The sequence below is a fragment of the Macaca fascicularis genome, chromosome 16, assembly GCF_037993035.2.
Source record: "Macaca fascicularis isolate 582-1 chromosome 16, T2T-MFA8v1.1".
Taxonomy (NCBI): domain Eukaryota; kingdom Metazoa; phylum Chordata; class Mammalia; order Primates; family Cercopithecidae; genus Macaca; species Macaca fascicularis.
Genome location: NC_088390.1, coordinates 84,824,210 through 84,846,731, shown reverse-complemented (window position 1 = coordinate 84,846,731; position 22,522 = coordinate 84,824,210). Strand labels below are relative to the sequence as shown.

Sequence of the window (22,522 nt, the reverse complement as noted above, 5' to 3'; positions counted from 1 at the left end):
ACTAACAACTCATATGACAAACCAGCATTCACCACGAACTTACTAACAACTCGTACGACACACCAGTTTTTGCCATGAGAAGAACGTTTACCTAACCATATGGGAAAGTGCCCAGAATTGGCAGGCAGAGGAAGCTGGACACGAAATACATGTCCACAACAGAATCGTCATCTGATGCTTAACGCTCTGCCTCTCTGTGTGCTGTACGCAGAAGGCAGGCAGCCAGTCACCACAATGGCTTGCTTCAGTGGTTTTCCCTGCATGAAATGGTTTATTTCCGCTTTTCTTAATTTTTATAGTGAATTGTTAATTTCATATTTTAAAACAGGTTTAAAAACATTTATGTATGTGGCCGGGCGTGATGGCTCATGCCTGTAATCCCAGCACTTTGGGAGGCCAAGGCGGGTGGATCACTTGAGGTCAGGAGTTCGAAACCAGCCTGGCCAACATGATGAAACCCCATCTCTACTAAAAATACAAACATTAGCCAGGCGTGGTGGTGTGCACCTGTAATCCCAGCTACTCGGGAGGCTGAGGCAGGAGATTCACTTGAACCGGGGAGGCGGAGGTTGTAGTGAGCTGAGATCGCACCACTGCACTCCAGCCTGGGCGACAGAGCAAGACTCCATTAAAAAAAAAAAAAATTATATATGCTTTGCCTGAAATGGTGTTCGGGATCTTTGAGAAGCTTCTCTCGTAAGAGTCTACCCTCCAAATGCTCCCTCCTCAGTGGGGCACCTGGCAGCGCTCACACGGTCACACCGCGACTCTAGCCCTCTCTCCTCCACTGAGTCTCCAGCGCTCTCCTCGGTAACGTCCGGGCCACACCTACACCCACCCTGTCGTGAGGACCACGGGTGATGACCACAGAAGCACAGTGCCAACCACAGGACAGCAGGAGCGGTGGCCTGTGCCACTCAAAGCAGCACCCTCCCTGCTCAGGAGACCGGGAGTGAGCCCTGGCAACTCCTCTACCCCAGGGGTGACAGGAAGGGGACACCCCACACTCCAGAACCCTACAGAATGTAGCCTTGGCTTTTCCCATCAAGAGCTGGGCAAAGCCAGGCCCCAGCTTCATTTCCCCCTGCCCCCGTCCCCCTGCCCCCGTCCCAGGCTCAGTGGGTCCCATCCACCGGTCCATGCCACACTCCCAACTGAGCAGCCCCGCAGCCCCACGTGTCACAGACATGGGGCTTCCTAATTGCTGCTGAGGTCCCAATCCCTGGCTGGACGTGCCTGATGGAAGAGCCAGCTCTGGTCTCCGGGGGCTGGTGTGCAGGAGTCTCCACAGACCTGGCCCCAGCTTTATGTCTTCAAATGCACACCCAGCCAAGATTGCAAAGAAATTCCCAGAAACACTTAGGTTTCCTCACAGACTCCACAACAGGGATGGAGAAGGAAGTCAGCTGACGAGGTTACCACGCTGTTCGAGGGAGTCTTTCTTGGGTCACAAGTGGTAAACTGTGTTCCCTGAACAAAACCAGGAAGCTTTCAGTGTTTATTGTATGTACTAAGTGGAGGGAGGGACTTCAGATTCTGATAAAAATATCTCCCCGTTCCTAGTGCCCAATGTGACTTGAATAGGAGGGCCCTTCCCTGAATTCCCAAGGAGAGCTCCAGAGACAGCTTCGGAGAGCAGGGAGCCTGTGGTGGCTGGGGCTTTAGGGACTTTCTGGGTTGTGGGGAGGCTGGAGGCTGGGCAGTCCCAGCAGGATTTGGTATCTAGGGACCGGGCACTGCAGGGCCCAGGAGAGCAGCTGCCGTCCCAGTATATAAGCATAGGTGGAATTATCTGGAAACATATTTCTGCGTTTCACAGGCAGAGAAATCAGTCTATCCCTAAAGAACGGAATAACTACAGTAGCAGAGCTACCACCCTCCCACAGGCAAAAGCCCCTGGGACTCAGGTTTGGGAAGAAAAAGAAAATATCCTAAATATGTCATTTGAGAAAGCAGCTCCTAACCACAAGCGGCCCCAGCTTTTCTCAAGATCCAGGATGTGGGTTCAATGCTCTTACCAGGACAGTGGGGGAGGACAGTCAGTGCCAGGACCCCAGCGCAGGCCTGGAGGACTTGCTCCCCCATCAACTCAGACCCATGCAGAACGCATCCTGGGCCCTGGCCAGTCACCAAGGACTCTCCACCGCCCTGGCGCAGAGCTGCAGTGGAAGTCTCTGCGAACAGCCCCTGGAACCGAAGCAGAAGTCCAGGAAAGCCCGCTGTGGAAAGCTGCCGGCTCAGGTCTTTCCCACTAGCCTGGCTCCAAGGCCAGCTTGTCACCCTATTACTGGAATCTCTCAGCTTGTGGGGGCTTCCTCAGTCATTTGCTGTAAACCTCACTGTAGGAAGAAACCCGAGCAAACCCATTACCCCACTGGCCCACCCAGAGCATGACTGACCGCTGTCACTTCCTCTTGCGCCTGTCGTGGTCATGAAGCCTTTCCTGGCACCAAGGCCCCAATCGGTCACTGACAAGATTCCCAGGCTGCAGGAGGACAGATCCCAGGGAACACAGCAGTGACTATTTCCTCGTCCATCAACAAAGGCTCTGACAATTTTGCAACAGTTATTCCCAAACCCTGGAGCATAAAAGCTTCACAGAGTTACCGTCCGACGCTGCTGGGCTCTGGCCTGTGGTCGTGTTATCTGCATCCCCAGGAATGGAAAAGGGAAGTTGGTGCCTTCCATGGAAAAGGGTTATTGCAAAGATCACAAATTCATGAGCCCAAGGCACCATCAAGGTCTCAGATAAAAGGGTAATAATGTGCTCCCATTTCAAAAGTCTATCCACATGTCACAGGCCATCAAATAGAGGGTCATCCAGAAGCATTCACCAGCTCCTGGTAACCTTCTTTTATCTCCTTAAAGAGAAAATACGCTAATATTATACAACAGAGGGCCGAAACCACTGCTGAACCCTTTATTTTTTGAGATGGAGTTTCACTCGTTGCCCAGGCTGGAGTGCAATGGCACGACCTCAGCTCACTGCAACCTCTGCTTCCTAGGTTCAAGCGATTCTCCCGTCTCAGCCTCCCGAGTAGCTGGGATTACAGGCACCTGCCACCATGCCCAGCTACTTTCTTGCATTTTTAGTAAAGGTGACGGTTCACCATGTTGGCCAGGCTGGTCTTGAACTCCTGACCTCAGACGATCCACCCGCCTCGACCTCCCCAAGTGCTGGGATTCCAGGCGTGCGCCCCCGCGCCCAGCTCCAATGCTGAACCTTTGAAGAGCTGACCCTTTTTCTTAAAAGGGAAAGGTCCCAGGGAGAAAATGGTGGCCTCCTCTAGTGCAGAGAAAGAAAAAGTCTCCAGGATGTGGGGTGCGAAGCGTCTGGGAAGTCACAGGCACGATCTTCCGAGGCTCAGCACCCATCACTGCACTCTTGGAGACCCGGAGTCTTTCCTGCTCTGCTCTGAGTCTCACTCGTTGCCTCAGGAAACAGCTCTCAGGGCAGCCCCACAGCACGGGTGAGCCTGGACCCCAGCCACACCCTCAGCACCCTGGGAAATCCCATTTGCCATGACCAACCTGGTGAAGCTGCTGCTGCAGGGCCTCGTTCTCTGTCACGATCGCAATCTGGGCCTCCAGGTCCCGGTGAACTGACCTGTACCCAAAATTAGGAGAGCCAATCAGCGTGAGACAGGGCAGGCTGCTCCCTGCCAGGTACAGCCAGAGGCCTGCGGGGAAAAGGAAACGTGCAGACAGGAAATGAGCACAGCATCTGCCAAAGTCCTCTCCACACGCTGCTGCAATCTAAGAGAAAGGCAGCCCGCTCTGGGTGCCTGGACATGAGGGGCGGCTGCAGAGCGGCGGACAGGCCACACCAGGACTCGCTCTTCCCCCCCACCCCGGCGCGGCAGGAAGCAGGAACCCAGGACCGGGGCGCAGTCTCAGCTCAACTGCTAGTCTTTGCTTCCACCACTCACACCGTGGCCTTGTGTCCCAAGCAGGACGAGAAGCAGGCTTTCCCAGGGGAACATGGTGACGCCGCCTGCAGGACTGCTCTCATATACCCCTGCCCAGATGCCCACTGAGCCTCTCCCCAGAGAGCTCAGGGCCTCGAACCCCACTCTGAACCGCCTCTGCACATCCACACCTGCTGACACTACCTGCTAAGCTCAGAACCCGCACTGGCCATCCCTTCCTGTGAGCACTGAGAATCCTCACACGTACTTCTCAGAAGCAGCCACCTCAGTGCGCAACAGGGCAGACAGTGAAGGACAACCACGCGACCCAAGCCAGCAGATGTGGGGTTGTCACGCGGGGTGGCTGGTAAGAACAGGTCTGCCTTGAAGGCTGGCTGCCTCACCATAGGTCCTGGGTAGGCTGTCTGTGCCCTTCTGACTGAGGGACATTCGAGTCTCCCAGACCCAGCCTCCCTATTTCAAGTTGCTGATGCACCAAAACCCTGTGAGGACAAAGGGGGTCCAGGCCCGAGACCTCTGCCATCACTGCCCACAGGGCCCAGGGACTTCCTGGCTGGACAAGGCAATGAAGGAGAAAGCTAAAGGGCCCTGTAAATTTCTGTCACACCCAGAGAACAATATCCCCTTTTTGCTGGGAAATGAGCCAGTCAGTATTACAGCTGGAGAAAAAGCAGGGCACAGGGTACACCGTGTGGCAGGGGGAGCCACGCTACAGGGACATTTCTGTAACAAGGCCACAGGCGTACTCAGAATACTAACATGTTACCTGAGATGATGACAGGCACAGTTCTGTGGCCCATTCCACACCTTCCCAAGGTCCAGGGCGGATTCCCACAGCCCAGCCCCCATCAGAACTAATTCTAAAAAGGCTGTTACCAAGACCTAGCATCCCAAGGACAAGTGCTGCCTGAGACGCCCTTCCTCCCACAGGGCACCCAGGCTCGGCCTCAGGTGCTGCCCTCCACCGGCACTAAGAACGCTTCTCCCAGAAACTCCTGCCTGATGTCAGTGTAAGCAAGTGTGAGTGGGGGTGAGAAGGTAGTGAGGGTGAGCAGGTAATGAACAGGGGTGAGCGGGTGTGAGCAGGGGTGAGCGCATGTCAGCAGGGGTGAGGGGGTAAAGACCAGGGGTGAGCAGGGGTGAGCGGGTGTGAGCAGGGGTGAGCGGGTGTGAGCAGGAGCAAGCAGATTTAAGTGGTGTGAGCAGGTGTGAGTGGGGGTGAGAAGGTAATGAGACTGAGCAGGTATGAATGAGGGTGAGCAGGTGGCCCCGGGTTCCTCTAGGGTGCCCTGCACTAATCCCAGCATCCCAGAGTTGCCCCTCCCCATGGGGTGTTGAGGTCTCCCCCACTGACACGCCCCTTTCAAAGGACCCACACAATCGTCATGGTCGAGTCAACACAGTACGTAACACACACCAGGCTCCTAAAATAGCAAACGGTTTCCTAATCTTCACTTAGAGCAAGAGCATTTCCAAGAATATCTTGGGTAAGAGGTGACGAGGCCCTGCGCTTGTTCCTGTAATGGGCTTGTCTCCACCCCTCCAAGGGCCACATCAAAGCCACTTGCTGGCCTGTGTGCCTCGCACCATAAACAGGACCGCCCCGCTGGGCCACTGGCCATGCAGGCCATTCACAGGACCACAGGTGTGGGCAGGCTGCCCCCTTCCCCTGGCAGCTCTGATCTAGATGGCTCACACTGCCCAGGTTGGTCCAAGCAGAACAGCACTCGTGACCCCTCGTACACACAGCCCCCTCCCACCCCCTCTTCCCCAGAGCATGGAGCTGGCAGAGAAAGGCGCAAGGCAGGCGTCCGCCAGCCTCAGACCAGAGACAGGAGCTTCCTCCCACCTGCCGTTGTTCATTCCAACTTTTCTAATGACAAGATGAGCCTCTTAAAACACTGGGTCTGTTGAGTGTGACTTGTCCAGCTGGCTCTCCCGAGCCCACGGAGGGAACAGTGACGGTGATGAGTAGGAAGGCCACACGCCCACATGGGTGATGAGGGTTAGGCCGCTCTGTGTCACACCACCATGACTCGGCGTCCACCCCACAGCTCCTAGACCACAGAATCTGATGGAGAAGGTTGGAGGTGCATGGTTCTACACACACTTTTTATTTGCCAAATCCACCTAAGCACTGGCTCGGTTCTTTATGAGGCCACCTAGGGGCCGGCGCGCAGAGGCAGGCAGGCCACCTCCAGTGCGCAACTTCATCAACTGCTTCCCCATCTACTGCTCGTTCTTGACCCCAAGACAGACTGTATATGTATTTGTAGACAGTCTCTATATCTATGTTTCCCATATAGAAAGAATAAGGGTTTTTCAGCAGGTGAGTGCCCAGGATTAGAGAGGTAGCTCACGCTTTTAACCTACCTGAGACTGCCCATCAGCTTCCCCGCCAGACTTATCTGCACTGCAATCTTTCTCCATCAGAAAGAAAATAACGACCACAGGCCAGCCTGATGCCCTCTGGGGAGCCCTAAGGAGACAGCATGAGTCAAGCACCTGCCAGGTCCAGAGATGCCACAGGATGCTGCTGCGAGATGCCCATACTCCAGCATGCCCCACAGGCCAGGGCAGCTGGGAACAATGGTGTTTCAAGATTTCAGCTCACAAGTCAGGAGTTTTAGCCATTGGTCTGTGTCCTGAGGACAACTGGGAAGTTTCCAACTGGGGAAGGGGAATCTAAAAGCCCTTTTGGAGGTCAAGGCTGCAGTGAGCTAAGATTACCCCCACTGCACTCTAGCCTGGGCAAGAGAGAAACACTATCTCCAAAAAAAAAAAAAAAAACAGGAGCCCTTTAGGTTCTGTTTCATCTCCCTCGCTCTAGGCCTGAGCAGTCTGGAGCTCCGGTCAGACCTGCACCACCAGTCAGGATGTCAGGCTGTGTATACACTGGGCTAAGACTATCAGGCCTGGGACTCACTGTCGGGAAATCTGTTTCCCAGTACAAGGCCATAAACTGGTTATCACGCCCGACTCTTCATCCCAGGGCCTGACCTCTGGGCCTGACATCTTTACAATTCCAGGAACCATCCAATTAGGGAGACCTGCAGCAGGAACGATAGCCTGAAGAGGGAAGAAGCAGCCCTCTGCAGACCAAGTGCTTTTGGGAGGGGACTGACTGCTGGCAGTTCATGGGGCAGAGAGAAATGCTGCCGCCCTGGGTGCCAGAGAGGGCAGGGTGCAGGGGAGGCAAAGGCGGCTGCTACTCCACAAACACTCGCTATAAAGCAAGTGTCACAGGGACACCAGAGGAGGACCTGGACTGGAGTTGCGACTTCCGCTGCCTCCCAGCTCTAGGCCCCCTCTTCAGAAAGGACGCCTGCCCCTGCTCTTCTGCAAAGTCACTCTGCCCTGTGGAAGGCTGATCCAGGCCTCAGCACTCCTGGCCTCCATGGCAGCGCTCCCTCAGCACTCGCACCGTGACTTCTGAGCCCTTTCCAACACGCCCTGCCCACCCTCCAATCTCAATGTCCACCACTCCCAGCGCCCCTGCTGTTCTGCAAGCCTCGTGTGGTCGAGGGGCTTCTCATTTCTGTCCCCTCTGCCAGGACACTCCAGCCCCAGATGGTGGCATGGACGCTCCCTCTTCATTCAGGCCAACTGCCCGAGTCCGAGTGTCTGCTCCTCAGAGAAGCCCTCCCTGAGCCCCCTTGTAACAGACCCTGCAGCAGCCTGGAGCCTTCTCTTGCTCTGCTCTTCGTAACTTGCTCCCTGATATTTGTAGAGATGCATCTGCTTCTTATCTGCTTTCCATCAAACTACAAGCCTTAGGAGGGCAGGGAGTTAGTCTGTCTGGTACCCAGTGATCCATTCCCAATGTGCCGAATGATGCCTGGGACACAGTTGGTACTTGTTAAATATCTGTTTGAATAAAATAAACAAACTGAGAGTAATAATGTCTCTCCCAAAAAAGGTCAAATTAAGTGTTAAAAAAGCTCTGAAGGCTAGGCACAGTGGCTCACCCCTGTAATCCCAGCACTTTGGGGAGCCAAGGCGGGCAGATCACAAGGTCAGGAGTTCAAAACCAGCCTGGCCAACATGGTGAAACCCCATCTCTTACTAAAAATACAAAACTTAGCTGGGCATTCTGGTGCGTGCCTGTGATTCTAGCTACTGGGGAGGCTAGGGCAGGAGAATGGCTTAAACCCAGGAGGCGGAGGTTGCAGTGAGCCGACTTTATGCCACTGCACTCCAGCCTGGGTGACAGAGCAAGACTCCCTCTCAAAAAAAAAAAAAAAAAGCTCTGAAGTTTAGGTTTTATTTTATTTTATTTTGAGACAGAGTTTTGTCTTGTCACCCAGGCTGGAGTGCAATGGCGCAATCTCGGCTCAATGCAACCTCCGGCTCCTGGGTTCAAGCGATTCACTCGCTTCAGCCTCCTGAGTATTTGGGATTACAGGCGGCTGCCACCACGCCCAGCTAATTTTTGTATTTTTAGTAGAGATGGGGTTTCACCATGCTGGCCAGGCTGGTCTCAAACTCCTGACCTCAGGTGATCCACCCACCTCTGACTCCCAAAGTGATGGGATTACAGGTGTGAGCCACAACTGCACCCGGCCTATTTTGTTTTTGTTTTGTTTTGTTTTTGAGATGGAGTCTTGCTCAGGCTGGGGTACAGTGGTGCGATCTCAGCTCACTGCAACCTCTGTCTCCCGGGTTCAAGTGATTTTCGTGCCTCAACCTCGCGAGTAGCTGGGACTACCGACATGCGCCACCACACTGGGCTAATTTTTGTATTTTTAGTAGAGACAGGGTTTCACTATGTTGGCCAGGCTGGTCTCAAACTTCTGGCCTCAGGTGATCCGCCCACCTTGCCCTCCCAAAGGGCTGGGATTATAGGTGTGACCCACCGCGCCAGGCCTCTGCAGTTCTAAGACAGAAGTGCACGAACATTTTAAGAGTACAGGCACGAACATGTACTCCTCCCTCAAGCGCCCCCACAGTATTATTCTGCAATAAATCTCACAGGATTCTCAGACTCCAATAAACACACGGAGAGGACAGAAGATCTCATAGTCTTATCCTGGCAGCATAAGCACTCGCCTGCTCTGACATCAGTACAGCTCTGAGAAAGTGTAAGCGCCCACAGGCTGGTGTGTGTGCTCAGCCTGAAGCGAGCAATTTGCACCAGCACAGCACCCCTACCACACCCACTGGGTGCCCAGGGGAGAGCCGCCTCACGTGTCGCCTAGGCAAACAGGGTGGGGCTGCCCGCCTCTCGCCATCAGTTCACCTTTGGGCAGAATGCCAACTGGCCTATCAGAAAGGCAATAAAAATAGTGACATTCTCACAACCATTAACAGACTTCCCTGTCAGCATGAGCCAGAAATCTCTTAATCCAACACCCTGCTCCGCCCTAGCCACCCACATTGTGTTGTTAATGCTAGAATACTGCATGTAGAAGAAATTGAAGTCAACATGTTAAAACTCATTTTCTGATCTTCCTCATGAAATGCACGCCGGAGGGCAGAGCCCATGTCCCAGCAGATGGACACAGCCTGGTTCAGCACAGCATGGCTCCTGCCTGAATGTGATAATGGGATGGGCACCACCCGCTCTGTCCCTCACCTCTCCACGGAGCAGAAAGATGAAGAGAGACATGACAACTGGCTTGACACAGTTCATACTCAGCCTCCCCTGAAGCTGCCTCTCAAGGCCTCGCAGTGAGCTTACTGGCACCCAGCAGATACCACACTTTCAACGGCTGACAAGGCCGGACTGCTCCTGCCTGTACCCCACCCCCGACCAAAACCAGGTTTGGGAAGGAAAGCTCAGCACCCATCCAGATGTGTCTGCAGCAGTACAAAGCACTTCCTGTTAAGAGTCCAAATTCTAGCCCAGCTCCCAGAACCTTGTCCCACCACACCTACTGGGCGAGGAGCGAGGGCCAAGCAACAGGAAACTGACAACCATGAATCAGAGGAACTGCCACCTGCCTGAGATCCAACCCAGATGCCCACCCTGCCCCACCTCCCATAGCCAAGGCGATGCAGGGGAAGAGGCCTGGCAGCACCTTCCTTCATGACCAAATCAGCACAACAAAACTATAGGGAGCAAGGCCAGAGACACAGCACCAAGGGATCCAAGACCCCCACCCCACTCCCTTCTGCCAATCTATTCGCTCAGGGACACGCAGTGGCCCTCGGCCCCCAGTGTGATTTCAACCTCCACGCACCCCACCAGGCGCCTCACCCGGCCTAGGAACCGTACGGTTATTGTACAGAAAGTCAAACACGAGCCCCGTTCCCCGTGTCCTCCTGACAATCCAGAGCCATCCCCTGACTGCAAAGGAAGGAGATTAAGCCAGGCCCCTCAGCTGTGGCCACAGGTAAATGTAGACTCAGAGCCAGGCTTCTAGACTTCAAGTCTAGTAATCTCGACGCCAAATCACACTTGCGTGACTTCTCCTGAGTATTCTAAATAGGCTCCCTTTACAAAAATCCAAATAAAAATTAATAGATAAACCATATTGCAAAAGAAGTCTCTAGTGCTTGCCTTTAAATAGTTGAGGGTTCCTCTGGTTCTTAGAAACAGCTCAATTTATTGAAATGTGATAGAGATACATGACAGATTGACAGATAAAATATGTTAAGAAATCAGCGGCCGGGCGCGGTGGCTCAAGCCTGTAATCCCAGCACTTTGGGAGGCCGAGACGGGCGGATCACGAGGTCAGGAGATCCAGACCATCCTGGCTAACACAATGAAACCCCGTCTCCACTAAAAATACAAAAAAATTAGCCGGGCGAGGTGGCGGCGCCTGTAGTCCCAGCTACTCGGGAGGCTGAGGCAGGAGAGTGGCGGGAACCCGGGAGGCGGAGCTTGCAGTGAGCCGAGATCGCGCCACTGCACTCCAGCCTGGGCGACAGAGCGAGACTCCGCCTCCAAAAAAAAAAAACGAAATCAGCATAGTACACAAAAGAGGTGTATCAGGCTGTTGAACGATCGGCAGATGGTTATCACACAGGAATCTTTCCAACAAGGCATCTAAGCAACTGCCAGACAGTCCTGGCAATACTTGACAACACACAAAACACTAAAGAAAAAACGCCAGCCCTCTGAATTTTCTGTCACCAGACTGCACTGAAATCCACTGGCAGCTGCTGAGCCACGGGGTCATTTCACATGAGAAGGTGCTTCTTCCCCCCACGCTGCTCTTCCTTGCATCACTACACTCATGGGGCCACCAGCAAGTTCCACACAGTCACTCCGCAAAGCCTCTTGTTGCCTGGCTCCCAGAGGAGTGCTGTGCTGACAGCAGAGTGCTGTCTGAGGGGCGAGGATCTGGAATCCACAGTCCTGGCTTACCCGCCTCTGCCCAAGGGCTTCTGGGAGCAGGAGGAGCTGAGATCAGCCCAGGCCTGTCCTACAGGAGCCTGGGTGAGGGAGTGGAGGTATCAGCGCATAGCCACCGGCAGGAATTTTCTGGGGCCCAAACACACACACACCCAAAGAGGCACACAGCCTGTACCCAGCAAGCGCCATGCAAAGGGTAGACAGGAAATGGTCCACTGGGCCAGCCATCCAAATCCACAAGCAACCTGCGGCCGCCCACTCATCTCTCAACCTGACACAGACTGCTCTGGAGGAAGTGACCATCAAAAGATGGGCCTGAAGAGGTGCTGACTTAAGATCCCACTGGCGACACAGCCACTGAGCAGGGAAGGACCCTCGCCTCTCACTTCAGCATCAAGTGACCTCTGACCTCTGGTTCCTGGCTTTAGGATGAAGCCCCTCTGCTCAGCAGCAGCCCCCTCCACGCACCATCCACCCCTCACCCACCTCTGCCAACTCTCCCCTATATCCCATCCCCCACACGGGCACATGCCCTGGGATCCAGCTGTAAGATCATCCCCAATTTCCCACCAGTCCGGCACTCCTGGGTTGCAGGGAACGCACCCCACCCCCACACACACACCATCCCCCCACACACACCACCCACACCAGGGCAGGAGAGAGGGAGCGGCAGAAGCACACCAGTCCGGGAAAAGGCAAGACACACCGGAAAAGCCGGTTGGATGTTTCTGTTTCAGCGGTAACTGGGGAGTCAACTCACGTTTATCAAAGCCGCTTCAGGGAAATAACCGGTGGCAGAGTCAGAAGCTACAGGCCAGGAGCCCCCCACCCTCCAGGCTGAGTTAAGGGGCCTCCTCATCGTTCCAGCACAGTGCAGTTGAGGAGAGCAATGCCTAGTCACTCCTCTGCAGCTCCCCAGCACACGGCAGTATGGGTCTGAGGCCTCCCCAAAGGTCAAAGCTGTCCCACTGGCCAGCTCTTTCAATACCCCATCCCTAGGTACTGCTGTTATTCCCAGAAGTAATGCCAATCCAAAATTACTTTCCACACCTGCCACAGGCTGGGGCCACCTGCCCTGAGACACTGACCACCAGCCTGGTTCAGTCACCACACATGCCAGAGATGGGCCCTGCAGGACAGTGTGGCAGTCACTTCCCGCACCAAACAATGCTACCTGCCTAGACAGGCCTGTGGGCCTCAAAGCAGCACATGGGAAGCCCTGGACAGGCCAGAAGCTTCCCATTCCAAGCCGGGAGAGTTCTTAAGGCTAGGCATGAGAATCTACTCGGGGCGTTTTTCAAACACCATGGTGGGTTCAATCCCCACAGAGCTGGATGAAGGTCTAGGGGAACCTGGGCTTCAGTTTGTTTTTTTGGGTTTTTTTTTTTTTGAGATAGAGTCTCGCTCTATCGCCCAGGCTGGAGTGCAGTGGCCGGATCTCGGCTCACTGCAAGCTGTACCTCCCGGGTTCCCGCCATTCTCCTACCTCAGCCTCCCAAGTAGCTGGGACTACAGGTGCCCACCACCACGCCCAGCTAATTTTTTGTATTTTTTAGTAGAGACTGCGTTTCACCATGTTAGCCAGGATGGTCTCGATCCCCTGACCTCGTGATCCGCCCGCCTCGGGCCTCCCGAAGTGCTGGGATTACAGGTGTGAGCTACCGCGCCTGGCTGGCTTCAGTATTTCTTACAATGCACCCCCCCCAGTTGAAAAACACTGGTTTAAAGAAAACAAAAACAAACCACCTGAGCACTGGAAGATCCTCGAGTCTCAACAACACAGATGTGTGCCCACAGCAGTCCACAGCCTAGACCCCAGCCGCAGAGGCCTCCCACTCGCTCAGCTCTTCTGAAAGCCACTAGGACCAGGACAAGAGAATGAGCAAAACAGGCCTCTAGACTGCTCAGGGAGAAGCTAGAAAAGCTGCAGGCTGTACTCATGGCGCAGGGGCCTCCAGGTACCATTTCCCCTTCTCTAGACAGACTAGCCCCGGGGTTGGGGGTCCCCAGTGTCAGAAAGGAGTTATGGTCCCGCTACTAGAGGCAGGCACCCTCCCAACATCAAGAGGCCATGGGGTAAGCCCACTGCTAAGCACAAGCTTTCCAGCATGTTGTACCCATGTCTCGGAGGAGCTGCCCCTGGGATTCTGCCCCATTTCGGCTGCTCCGCCAGATACCTGAGAGGGATAAACATACAATGCAGAGTGTGACCCTCTTCCTACCACCCACCACCAGCAAGACTGTGCCCAGAGCCTGCATTTCCTTAGCTATGGGGAAAAAGGGCAGACACTGGCATATAGGGAAAAAACCAAAGGCGGCCGGGCGCGGTGGCTCAAGCCTGTAATCCCAGCACTTTGGGAGGCCGAGACGGGTGGATCACCAGGTCAGGAGATGGAGACCATCCTGGCTAACACGGTGAAACCCCGTCTCTACTAAAAAATACAAAAAACTAGCCGGGCAAGGTGGCGGGCGCCTGTAGTCCCAGCTACTGGGGAGGCTGAGGCAGGAGAATGGCGTGAACCCGGGAGGCGGAGCTTGCAGTGAGCCGAGATCCGGCCACTGCACTCCAGCCTGGGCGACAGAGCGAGATTCCGTCTCAAAAAAAAAAAAAAAAAAAACCAAAGGCAATAGTGAGGAAAAGACAGGAAAACTGGGTTGCTGATGCCAAAACAAATGATCCCTAATGAATCCTCTTTCTCCCTGAAAAAGGCACTGCCAGCCAGGCGCCGTGGCTCACGCCTGGAATCCCAGCACTTTGGAAAGCTGAGATAGGTGGCTCACAAGGTCAGGCGTTCAAGACCAGCCTGACCAACATGGTGGAACCCCATCTCTACTAAAAATACAAAAATTAGCCAGGCAGGATGGTGCATGCCTGTAATTCCAGCTACTAGGGAGGCTGAGGCACAAGAATCACTTCAACCCAGGAGGTGGAGGTAGCAATGAGCTGAGATCACGCCACTGCACTCCAGCCTGGGCAACACAGCAAGACTCCATCTCAAAAAAAAAAAAAAGTTGCCAACAAGCAAGAACTCTGACCATCAAGACAAGGCTAAGGGCCGGGTGTGGTGGCTCACGCCTATAATCCCAGCACTTTGGGAGGCCAAGGTGTGCGGATCACCTCAAGTCGGGAGTTCAAGACCAGTCTGACCAACATGCAGAAACCCAATCTCTACTAAAAATAAAAATGTAGGCTGGGCGCGGTGGCTCAAGCCTGTAATCCCAGCACTTTGGGAGGCCAAGACGGGCAGATAATGAGGTCAGGAGATCAAGACCATCCTGGCTAACACGGTGAAACCCTGTCTCTACTAAAAATACAAAAAAAACTAGCCAAGCAAGGTGGCGGGCGCCTACAGTCCCAGCTACTCGGGAGGCTGAGTCAGGAGAATGGCGTAAACCCGGGACGCGGAGCTTGCAGTGAGCTGAGATCCGGCCACTGCACTCCAGCCTGGGTGACAGAGCAAGACTCTATCTCAAAAAAAATAAAAATAAAAATAAAAAAGTAGCCAGGCGTGGTGGTACAGGCCTGTAATCCCAGCTATTCAGGAGGCTGAGGCAGGAGAATCACTTGAACCCAGGAGGAGGAGGTTGTGGTGAACCAAGATTGCGCCATTGCACTCCAGCCGGGGCAACGAGAGCAACATTCCGTCTCACGGCTAAGGCATGTTCCTCTCCATCTCTTAGGAGAGGTTACGTCACCACATCTTTACAACAGCCACCAAATGATGTGACCATATATGGTCTTTGATGCATAAAAGAGACGGATTTTACACAACTGAAATTCACTTCTGGGGAGGCAAGGCAGGCAGACCACTTGAACTCAGGAGTTCAAAACCAGCCTGGGCAACATGGTAAACTCCCATCTCTACAAAAATACAAAAAATTAGCTAGACGTGGTGGCACACGCCTGTAGTCCCAGCTACTCAGGAGGCTAAGGTGGGAGGACTGCTTGAACCGGGAAGTGGAGGTTGCAGTGAACTGAGATCATACTACTGCACTCCAGCCTGGCAAACAGAGCAAGACTGTCTCGGAAAAAAAAAAAAAAAAATCCACTTGGGGAGATGAATGCTCTCCTCTCCCCAAGTCATGGGACAGCTATGCTGTGCCTGCAAGGGCTGCTGGGAAGGTAAGAAGGGAGAAGTGCAGTGCTCTAACAGGCAGGTGCCAGGGCTCCCCCACCCCCTGCCCATGCTTGTGGCTGTCCCACGCTGGGCCGTCCTCCAGCCAGCTGCTGTGCACCTTTGGCATGGAACGTCCAGCCCCTCCGCCAGTACTCCTGCAGCTGGACCCGCTCCTGCTGTCCCAGGCTGCACACCTCGCTGTAGAACTGCCGCTCGATGTGCACATAGGCCGCTGGGATGGCGCCAGCCACTCCCTTGGCCCCAAAGAAGCCATTCACCTCTGGTGAGGCCAGCAGGATCTGGTACTCAGCCCGAGTGCCCAAGACCAGGTCCATGTAGGCCTGGGTCAGGTTGAAGTAGCCAGTGGTGAGGTAGACCTTTGCACCACGCTCCGCCTCAGTCAACAGGGTCTCAGTGACAATCTCATCGATTTGAATCTCGAAGGGCTTCATCTGAATCAGCGGATAAATCCAGGTGTCAGGGGCTGGTCTGCGATCCCCAGCAGCTGCTGCATCTTCCTGGGTCAAAAGGGAGTTGCTGTGGAAGGTCTGGGCATGCAGCATCTGCTGGCGGGTCCTGGCTGAGTTGATCACATCCATGACCCTCTTATTGGCTGCCTTGCAGTACTCGGTCCGGTCACCTAGAGGAAGACGTGAGAGGAGTGAAGGGAAGAGAAAGAAAGGATCTAGATTCTGCCCAGCTCAGGGGACGGGGCATGTGACAGGCAGGTGCAGATGCTACAACTGGATGTTCACTGAACACACGCTGAGTGGGCCCAGGACCCCAAGCCCAGAGCGAGGCTCCTCTGGGGATACAGTTTGCCCAAGACAAGGGCCTGGCCCACAGCAGCCCACACTCAGGCAGAAGTGAAAGCCATGTCAACCTATCAGTCCAATTACAAACAAGTTTAAACCCAGGCAAGACAAACTGACAGGGGGAGAAATCAGGATAGTGGTTTCCTTGGGGGTAATCCCTTGCAGGGGCACATACAGAGGGCCTTCAGGAAGCGGGTCCACTAGGAACAGGTTCATGGCTGTATACTTACGACTGGCGCTCGGGGTGCATGTTCTACTTCAATAAGGAAGCTCAGTCAAATAAAGACATACAAGTATAACCAAAAAAGGAGCGTGCGTATTCCACAGATGGGGTCACAGGGAAAGCCTTGGATAAACACCATCAGCTTGGATAAGCACATCACCATGTGGGAAAGCTTCCCACAGCAGTGACAGTCCTGGGAGAGAGGAAGAACGGGCAGGCTCAGGCTCTGCATGGGGTGCCCTTTGTATTCGGACAAGACACTGGTGACAGGTAACCATGCTGACACACTAAAGGGAAAGATGCTACTATCAGACAAGACAAAGCTGAGAATTAATGAGTTAAGCACCCAACTCAAGAAGACAGGGGAAAGAAACAACAGAATATAACCATGAATACAGTATAGGGAAGCAAAAATAAAGAACAGGCCAGGCACAGTGGCTCACGCCTGTAATCCCAGCACAGCACTTTGGGAGGCCGGGGCAGGCAGATCACCTGAGGCCAGGAGTTTGAGACCAGCCTGGCCAACATGGCAAAACCCTGTCTCTACCAAGAGTACAAACAGTATCCTGTAACCCCAGCTACTTGGGTGGCTGAGGCTGGAGAATCACTTGAACCTGAGAGGCAGGGGTTGCAGTGAGCTGAGATCGTGCCACCGTACTCCAGCCTGGGTGACAAGAGCAAAAAACTCCATCTCAAAAAATACATGTGTGTGTGTGTGTGTATATATATGTGAGAGTGTGTGTATGTGCATATATATATACACACAAATAAAAATAAGAATAGAAATTACTAGAATGAAAACGATACAAAAATGGAGAAAGTCGACTGTCTGACAAAGGACTGACAAGACAACAAGGCTTTGGCGAGGCTGGTGAGGGAAGTGAAACAGGGAAGGAGGGCTGTCCCGGGCCATCCTGCCGGCTTGCACGGTCTGCGCTGAGAGCAGGGACAGACACTCGGTGCCTTTCAGGGCTGGGCTCCAGAACAAAGAGAAGGACCAGCCCGTGCAGGAGTCTGGACTGTCGATGCCAGCGCCCTCCGGGGAGAAAGGAGTCACGCTGCCGCACGCTGGACGGGGCTGCGGGAGGGAGGAGCGCCGGGGCCCTGAGCACACCCTGAACCTCTCTGTGGACTCACATTCTCCCAAGCACAGCTGGGCTCGAGTCTCCCCACTCCTGCTCCGAGCATGCTGGCTCTCATCCTGGCCTAAGCACGGCCCGTTTTCTCTCATATCCATGCCTGGCCCGTTACATTAGACCAGGGATCCAAATACATTTTCTGTAAGGGTCAGATGGTAAATATTTTAGGCTTTCTGGGCCAAAAGGCAGAGCTGAGGATGCTAGGCAGGCACTCAGCAAGAGAGATGCAGAGCTCCACAAGCTCTTTATGGATGAAATTCAAAATACACCAGTAGTAACTGAGCATGGCGGCGGGCAGAGCATCACACCATCACAGTCGGGCTCTGAGGCCCAGGGCTCCCCTAACACAAGGACAGGGCTTCCACCAGATGGCCCACTTAAATGCTTCCATTCTAGGTCCACAAGACGCGGAGAGTTCTTCTCCCAACAAGGTCCAAGTTCAGCTCCTCCTCCCCAAGTTCAAATCCAGCAAATTCAGCAGCAGCCCTCTAAAGGCCATGGGGTAGCCACAGCCACAGGAATCACAGGAATGCAAATGGCCTGGAACACTCATGCCAGGACCTGCCTGGATCCAGTGGGCAGATCTGAGAGCTCTTACACTTCACCTTCCAGGCAGGGGGCCACAGAGCTCAAGGGAGCTGGAAGTCACAGGCACAAGTGATAGGCTTGGGGAAATGGGCCCTAGGCGAACAGCCGCTGGCCTGGTTGCTTCCTGTGATGCAGGGCAGGCTCCTGGGTCACTCGCCCAGGCACACGTGTTCATTGCTGAGTAGCTACTTGTTAACTGCATCCTGACCTGAGTTTGTCACCCGCTCCCGCTAGTTCACCTGAGACCTGGGTCACCAGGTCACGCCGCTGCATACCCTTGCCTGAGTCCTCCTCACCTGCATCTTCCCTCCCACACTCCCGCCTTCCTGGGCCGGCTCTCTCACCCACAGAGCATGACTGATGGCCAGTGAGTCACATCTGTCTGGCTTTTTTAAGGCCAAAAGCAGAATGAAGCCCTCCCACCCAAGATCCCTATGCCTGCGGCAAGGCCACCCAGAGGCGTGCTCTCCTGGGCCCTCACTCCACCCCACCCACAGCCACAGAAGGGTGTCAGCGGCAGCCCCTACCTTTGTAAGGATGCACCATCCCATCCACCACCTGCACCGTGTCGTCCCCCTGCAGCTGCAGGGACACATCCCCCACCGCGTCCACCAGCTCCGTGAAGAAGTCGGCGATCTCCACGCAGTCCTGCAGGAACACGTAGCGATCCTGGCGGTTGGTGAAGTAGGAGTCACTCAGGTTTGCACTACAGGGATGGAAGACGCAGGTCTCAGGTGAACTAGCAGGGGGGTGACAAACTCAGGTCAACATGCAGTTAACAAATAGCTACTCAGCAATGAATACGTGCAAGAGACAAAGCCAGAGTCGATCCAAGGTGACACAGCGAGTGACCCACAGGCTCCTCCTCTCAAGGAGCTGACAATCTAGCTGAGAAGAGGAGATGCAGACACAGAAAGTCAGCTAACCACGCAGGGCTTTTGTTTGCTTGTTTGTCCTGAGACAGCCTCATTCTGTCGCCCAGGCTGGAGTATAGTGGCATGAGCTTGGCTCCCTACAGCCTCCGCCTCCCAAGTTGAAGTGATCCTCCTGCCTCAGCCTCCTGAGTAGCTGGGGTTACAGGCGTGCACCACCACACCCAGCTAATTTTTGTACTTTTAGTAGAGACGGGGCTTCACCATGTTGGCCAGGCTGGTCTTGAACTTCTAACGTCAGGTGATCCCTCTGCCTCAGCCTCCCAAAGTGTGGGATTACAGGCGTGAGCCACTACGCCCGGCCCATGCAGGGCTATTTATCAGTGCCCATGTTTGTTTGTTTTCTCTGTCCCACTAAGTGACAGCTGCCACTGGTACCGTCCCAGAGCAAGGATGCAATCAAGGGCTTTCTCTCAGCACCAGCAACCCAATCCTGGTCCCACTGCCGAGGGGAGGGCCTGTGAAAGGGCCCACATTTATCAACCCAAGGACCTGGACTTCCAGGTCTGACTCTTGTTTATTTTTCTGGCTCTGTCTACCTGACAAAGTGACTCATCCTCTCTGATCTGTTTCCACATGTACACAGTGAGGAAAATACCACAGAGGGTCACTGGGGGTGGGAACAGACAACACACCTGAGTGGCCAGCACATGCTAAGTGCCCAATCAACAGTGACTTCCAGTCAGTCCCTGGGGGTTTCCAGCCTCAGTGGCAGAGACAGTGCCAGGGAGGTGCTGCGGGTGCACAGCAACCAGACCTACAAGCAGGTTCTCCAAGGCTGAGGGGAACGGGTTTCCCACTGTTCCTATTCCACTGCCCTCCAGCCTGCAGAGCAGGAAGGCAAAAGCACTGGCAGTGGGAAGCACTCACCCGCTCAAGATGACGCTGTTGTCGAAGAGATACACCTTAATGTGCTGCAGGCCAATGGTCTCGTTGAAGCGCTCAGGGATGAGGAGCCGGAGCAGGCCGCGGAGGTGCGGCGTGTGAAAGAGGGAGACTCGGACCTGCTCTGGGAACCTCTGCAGAAGTGGGAGCAGCATCGTGCGGGAGTTCTTCCGGCCTGAACACAGGACAGAGAAAGCGGCCGTTGACTCACAACAGGAAGGCATCCTGCCTCCAGTGAGGAGCCACCTCCACGTGGCCTCGCCTTCACCTGCGCCGTCCACCTGAATCATTCACACCAACTGGGGCTACTCCTAGCCAGGGGACTCCCGGGCCAACCTCTGTCCTGTATGCTGGCCACATCTCAGGCCTGGAGTGCTCAGCATGGCAGATGCCTGCTCTTTTTGCCACCCAGCACCCATTCACCCTCCTCCTGGTAACTGCACCCAACCTCCTCCTGGGGCACTACCCCACCCACTCTCAGCATTTCTGCTCTGGGAGACGACCCCACCCACCTTGCCCCTCACCCCCAGCTCCATGGGGGAGCACACAGGCCTGGGCCGGACTATTCGGCACAGTCCAAGCTCCCGGCTGGGCACGCCACGGTCAGGCCACTCAGGAACTTTGACCGAATCCTCAGGAAACCAGACTCTTTCAAAGGACAAGGTATCACAGGGAGACAAGCCTAAGCCACCAGGGGTCACCACACAGAGCCTGAGAAGGAAGCCAGGCCAAAGAAAACAGCTACGGGATGGATCCTGGCGACACAGCCAAACCCCAAATCACAAGCCACCCAAAGCAGATCAGTCACAGGAGTCCAAAAAAGTCTTTTTGCCTAAGGCAGTTTTTCAAGAGACAAAGTCTGGCTACATTGCCCAGGCTGGACTCAAACTCCCAGCTCAAGCAGTCCTCTCACCTCAGCCTCCCAGGCAGGTGGGACCACAGGGCGTGCCACTGACTCGGCTCCTGCCTAAGCTGATTTTAGTTGGGCTTTCAGTCACTTGCTGCAGAAAAAAATCCTAACTCACACAATCAGGCATCCTGGGCCAGCTTGGATGATCTTCAAATAGCCTTGTCTCTGCCTGGGGACGAGGGGGTGACAGTAACTCCTCTTGGAACTGAGGATCTGACACAGGAAGCATGAGGGGCCAGGCGTGCATGCCACCTACCTCGTGAGCCCCGCGTGAAGTCTAAGAGAATGGAGACCTTGAGATTTGAAGGAAACTTTGCTTGGAGTGACTTTTCTAGAGTACTTTCCAGGCAGTCCACCTACCAAGAAAGAACACAGAAGAAGAGAAGATTAAGACCCAAAGAGGTGTGTGTATTTAAAGAAAAACAAAACGCCCCATCGGCTAGTGCTCTCGTCATCTTCTCCAAAGACAGGTTTGTGCCATCAGCACTCGGACACCAACACCACAAAAACTCTCTGTCTGAGAGCCCCTTCTTGATCATCAGAAGCAGCACCCAGGGGCCCTGATCTCCTCCAGGAATGGAAGGGGACCTGCAGGCAGAGGCGTGCTGCCTGACAGCCAGCCCATGCCACCCTGGAAACGCTACAACACCAGGTCCCACGTACATTTCAACACAGATAATCCTCACAGACAAAACAAACAGTGCCCTCCTCGTAAAGAGCACTTAGTAAATATTTGCCAAATGAATGAATCCAAGACACGGCCTGCCCACTGGCCACTCTCCGCAGTGCTGACATTCCATTCTTCTCCCGTGAGAACACACAGGCTCCCAGGCTTGGAGGGGAGGGTATATCCTTAAAAGAGAGGGAGGCAGCCGGGCGTGGTGCCTCACGCCTGTAATCCCAGCACTTTGGGAGGCCGAGGTGGGCAGATCACCTGAGGTCAGGAGTTCAAGACCAGCCTGACCAACATGGAGACCAACATGGAGAAATCCCATCTCTACTAAAAATACAAAATTAGCCGCGGTGGTGGCGCATGCCTGTAATCCCAGCTACTCGGGAGGCTGAGGCAGGAGAATCACTTGAACCCTGGAGGAGGAGGATGTGGTGAGCCAAGACGGCGCCACTGCATTCCAGCCTGGGCAACAAGAGCGAAACTCTGTCTCAAAAAAAAAAAAAAAGAGGGAGGCCTCCTTCTTAGGAGAGGCAGAGAGGGGAGGACAGCTCATATGAACCCATTGCCCCTCCCTCTCCACACTCCAATCCCTATAGCTCCCACCTGTAACTCTGAACGAGGACAGACCAAGAAACGGCACTAACTCTGGGCAATGGGCCCCATCCGTTTCACTATACGGAGCGGAAAGCAATCCCAGGAGACCAAGAGAAAGACGTGATCTCATTCACAGACTCACTTCAGCTGAGCCTCAGCTCCCGCCACGCACCAGAACCTGCGCTGGCCCCAACAGCTCATACAAACCTGGGGACTGCTGGCTCCTTCCCACCCACCTATCTCACTGTAAGTGACAAGGATGGCACAACAGCAAGTCCAAGGGGAACAAGGCTGGCAGCAGCCCTGGCACTTGACACCAGCCCGTGGCAGAACCAGCCAGCCAGCCCAACTTGCACTCAGGTCCGTTTGTCCAGTACAGGGTCAGAAAGCCTTTTGTGTAAACAGCCAGAGAGTAA

At 54.4% G+C, this 22,522-nt stretch overlaps 1 protein-coding gene and 1 non-coding gene across 38 annotated transcripts in view; both read right to left on the bottom strand.

Moving 5' to 3' along the window:
* PGS1 (phosphatidylglycerophosphate synthase 1) overlaps positions 1 to 22,522 on the bottom strand; it is a 49,297-nt gene that overhangs the window by 5,919 nt on the left and 20,856 nt on the right. For 6 of the 37 annotated variants that reach the window (XR_012426252.1, XR_012426253.1, XM_074020705.1 and 3 more), the window contains exons 4-8: positions 21,096 to 21,195; positions 19,915 to 20,104; positions 18,640 to 18,818; positions 15,466 to 15,987; positions 3,532 to 3,680 (exon numbers count right to left, since the gene is read on the bottom strand). Coding sequence is in view for 18 of the 37 variants with exons in the window: in XM_074020705.1 (XP_073876806.1) it covers positions 3,532 to 3,680; positions 15,466 to 15,987; positions 18,640 to 18,818; positions 19,915 to 20,104; positions 21,096 to 21,195 (1,140 nt within the window). In the remaining 19 variants the exon portion in view is untranslated. Of the gene's footprint in view, positions 1 to 1,236; positions 1,471 to 2,018; positions 2,188 to 3,531; positions 3,681 to 15,465; positions 15,988 to 17,511; positions 17,664 to 18,639; positions 18,852 to 19,914; positions 20,105 to 20,954; positions 21,196 to 22,522 lie in introns of those variants that run through there. The other 31 variants (XR_012426258.1, XR_012426256.1, XR_010582049.2 and 28 more) reach the window with 14 other exon arrangements.
* LOC123569623 (small nucleolar RNA SNORA30/SNORA37 family) lies at positions 19,389 to 19,517 on the bottom strand. Its single transcript, XR_006693438.1, has one exon. It is a non-coding gene; the product is annotated as a small nucleolar RNA SNORA30/SNORA37 family (small nucleolar RNA).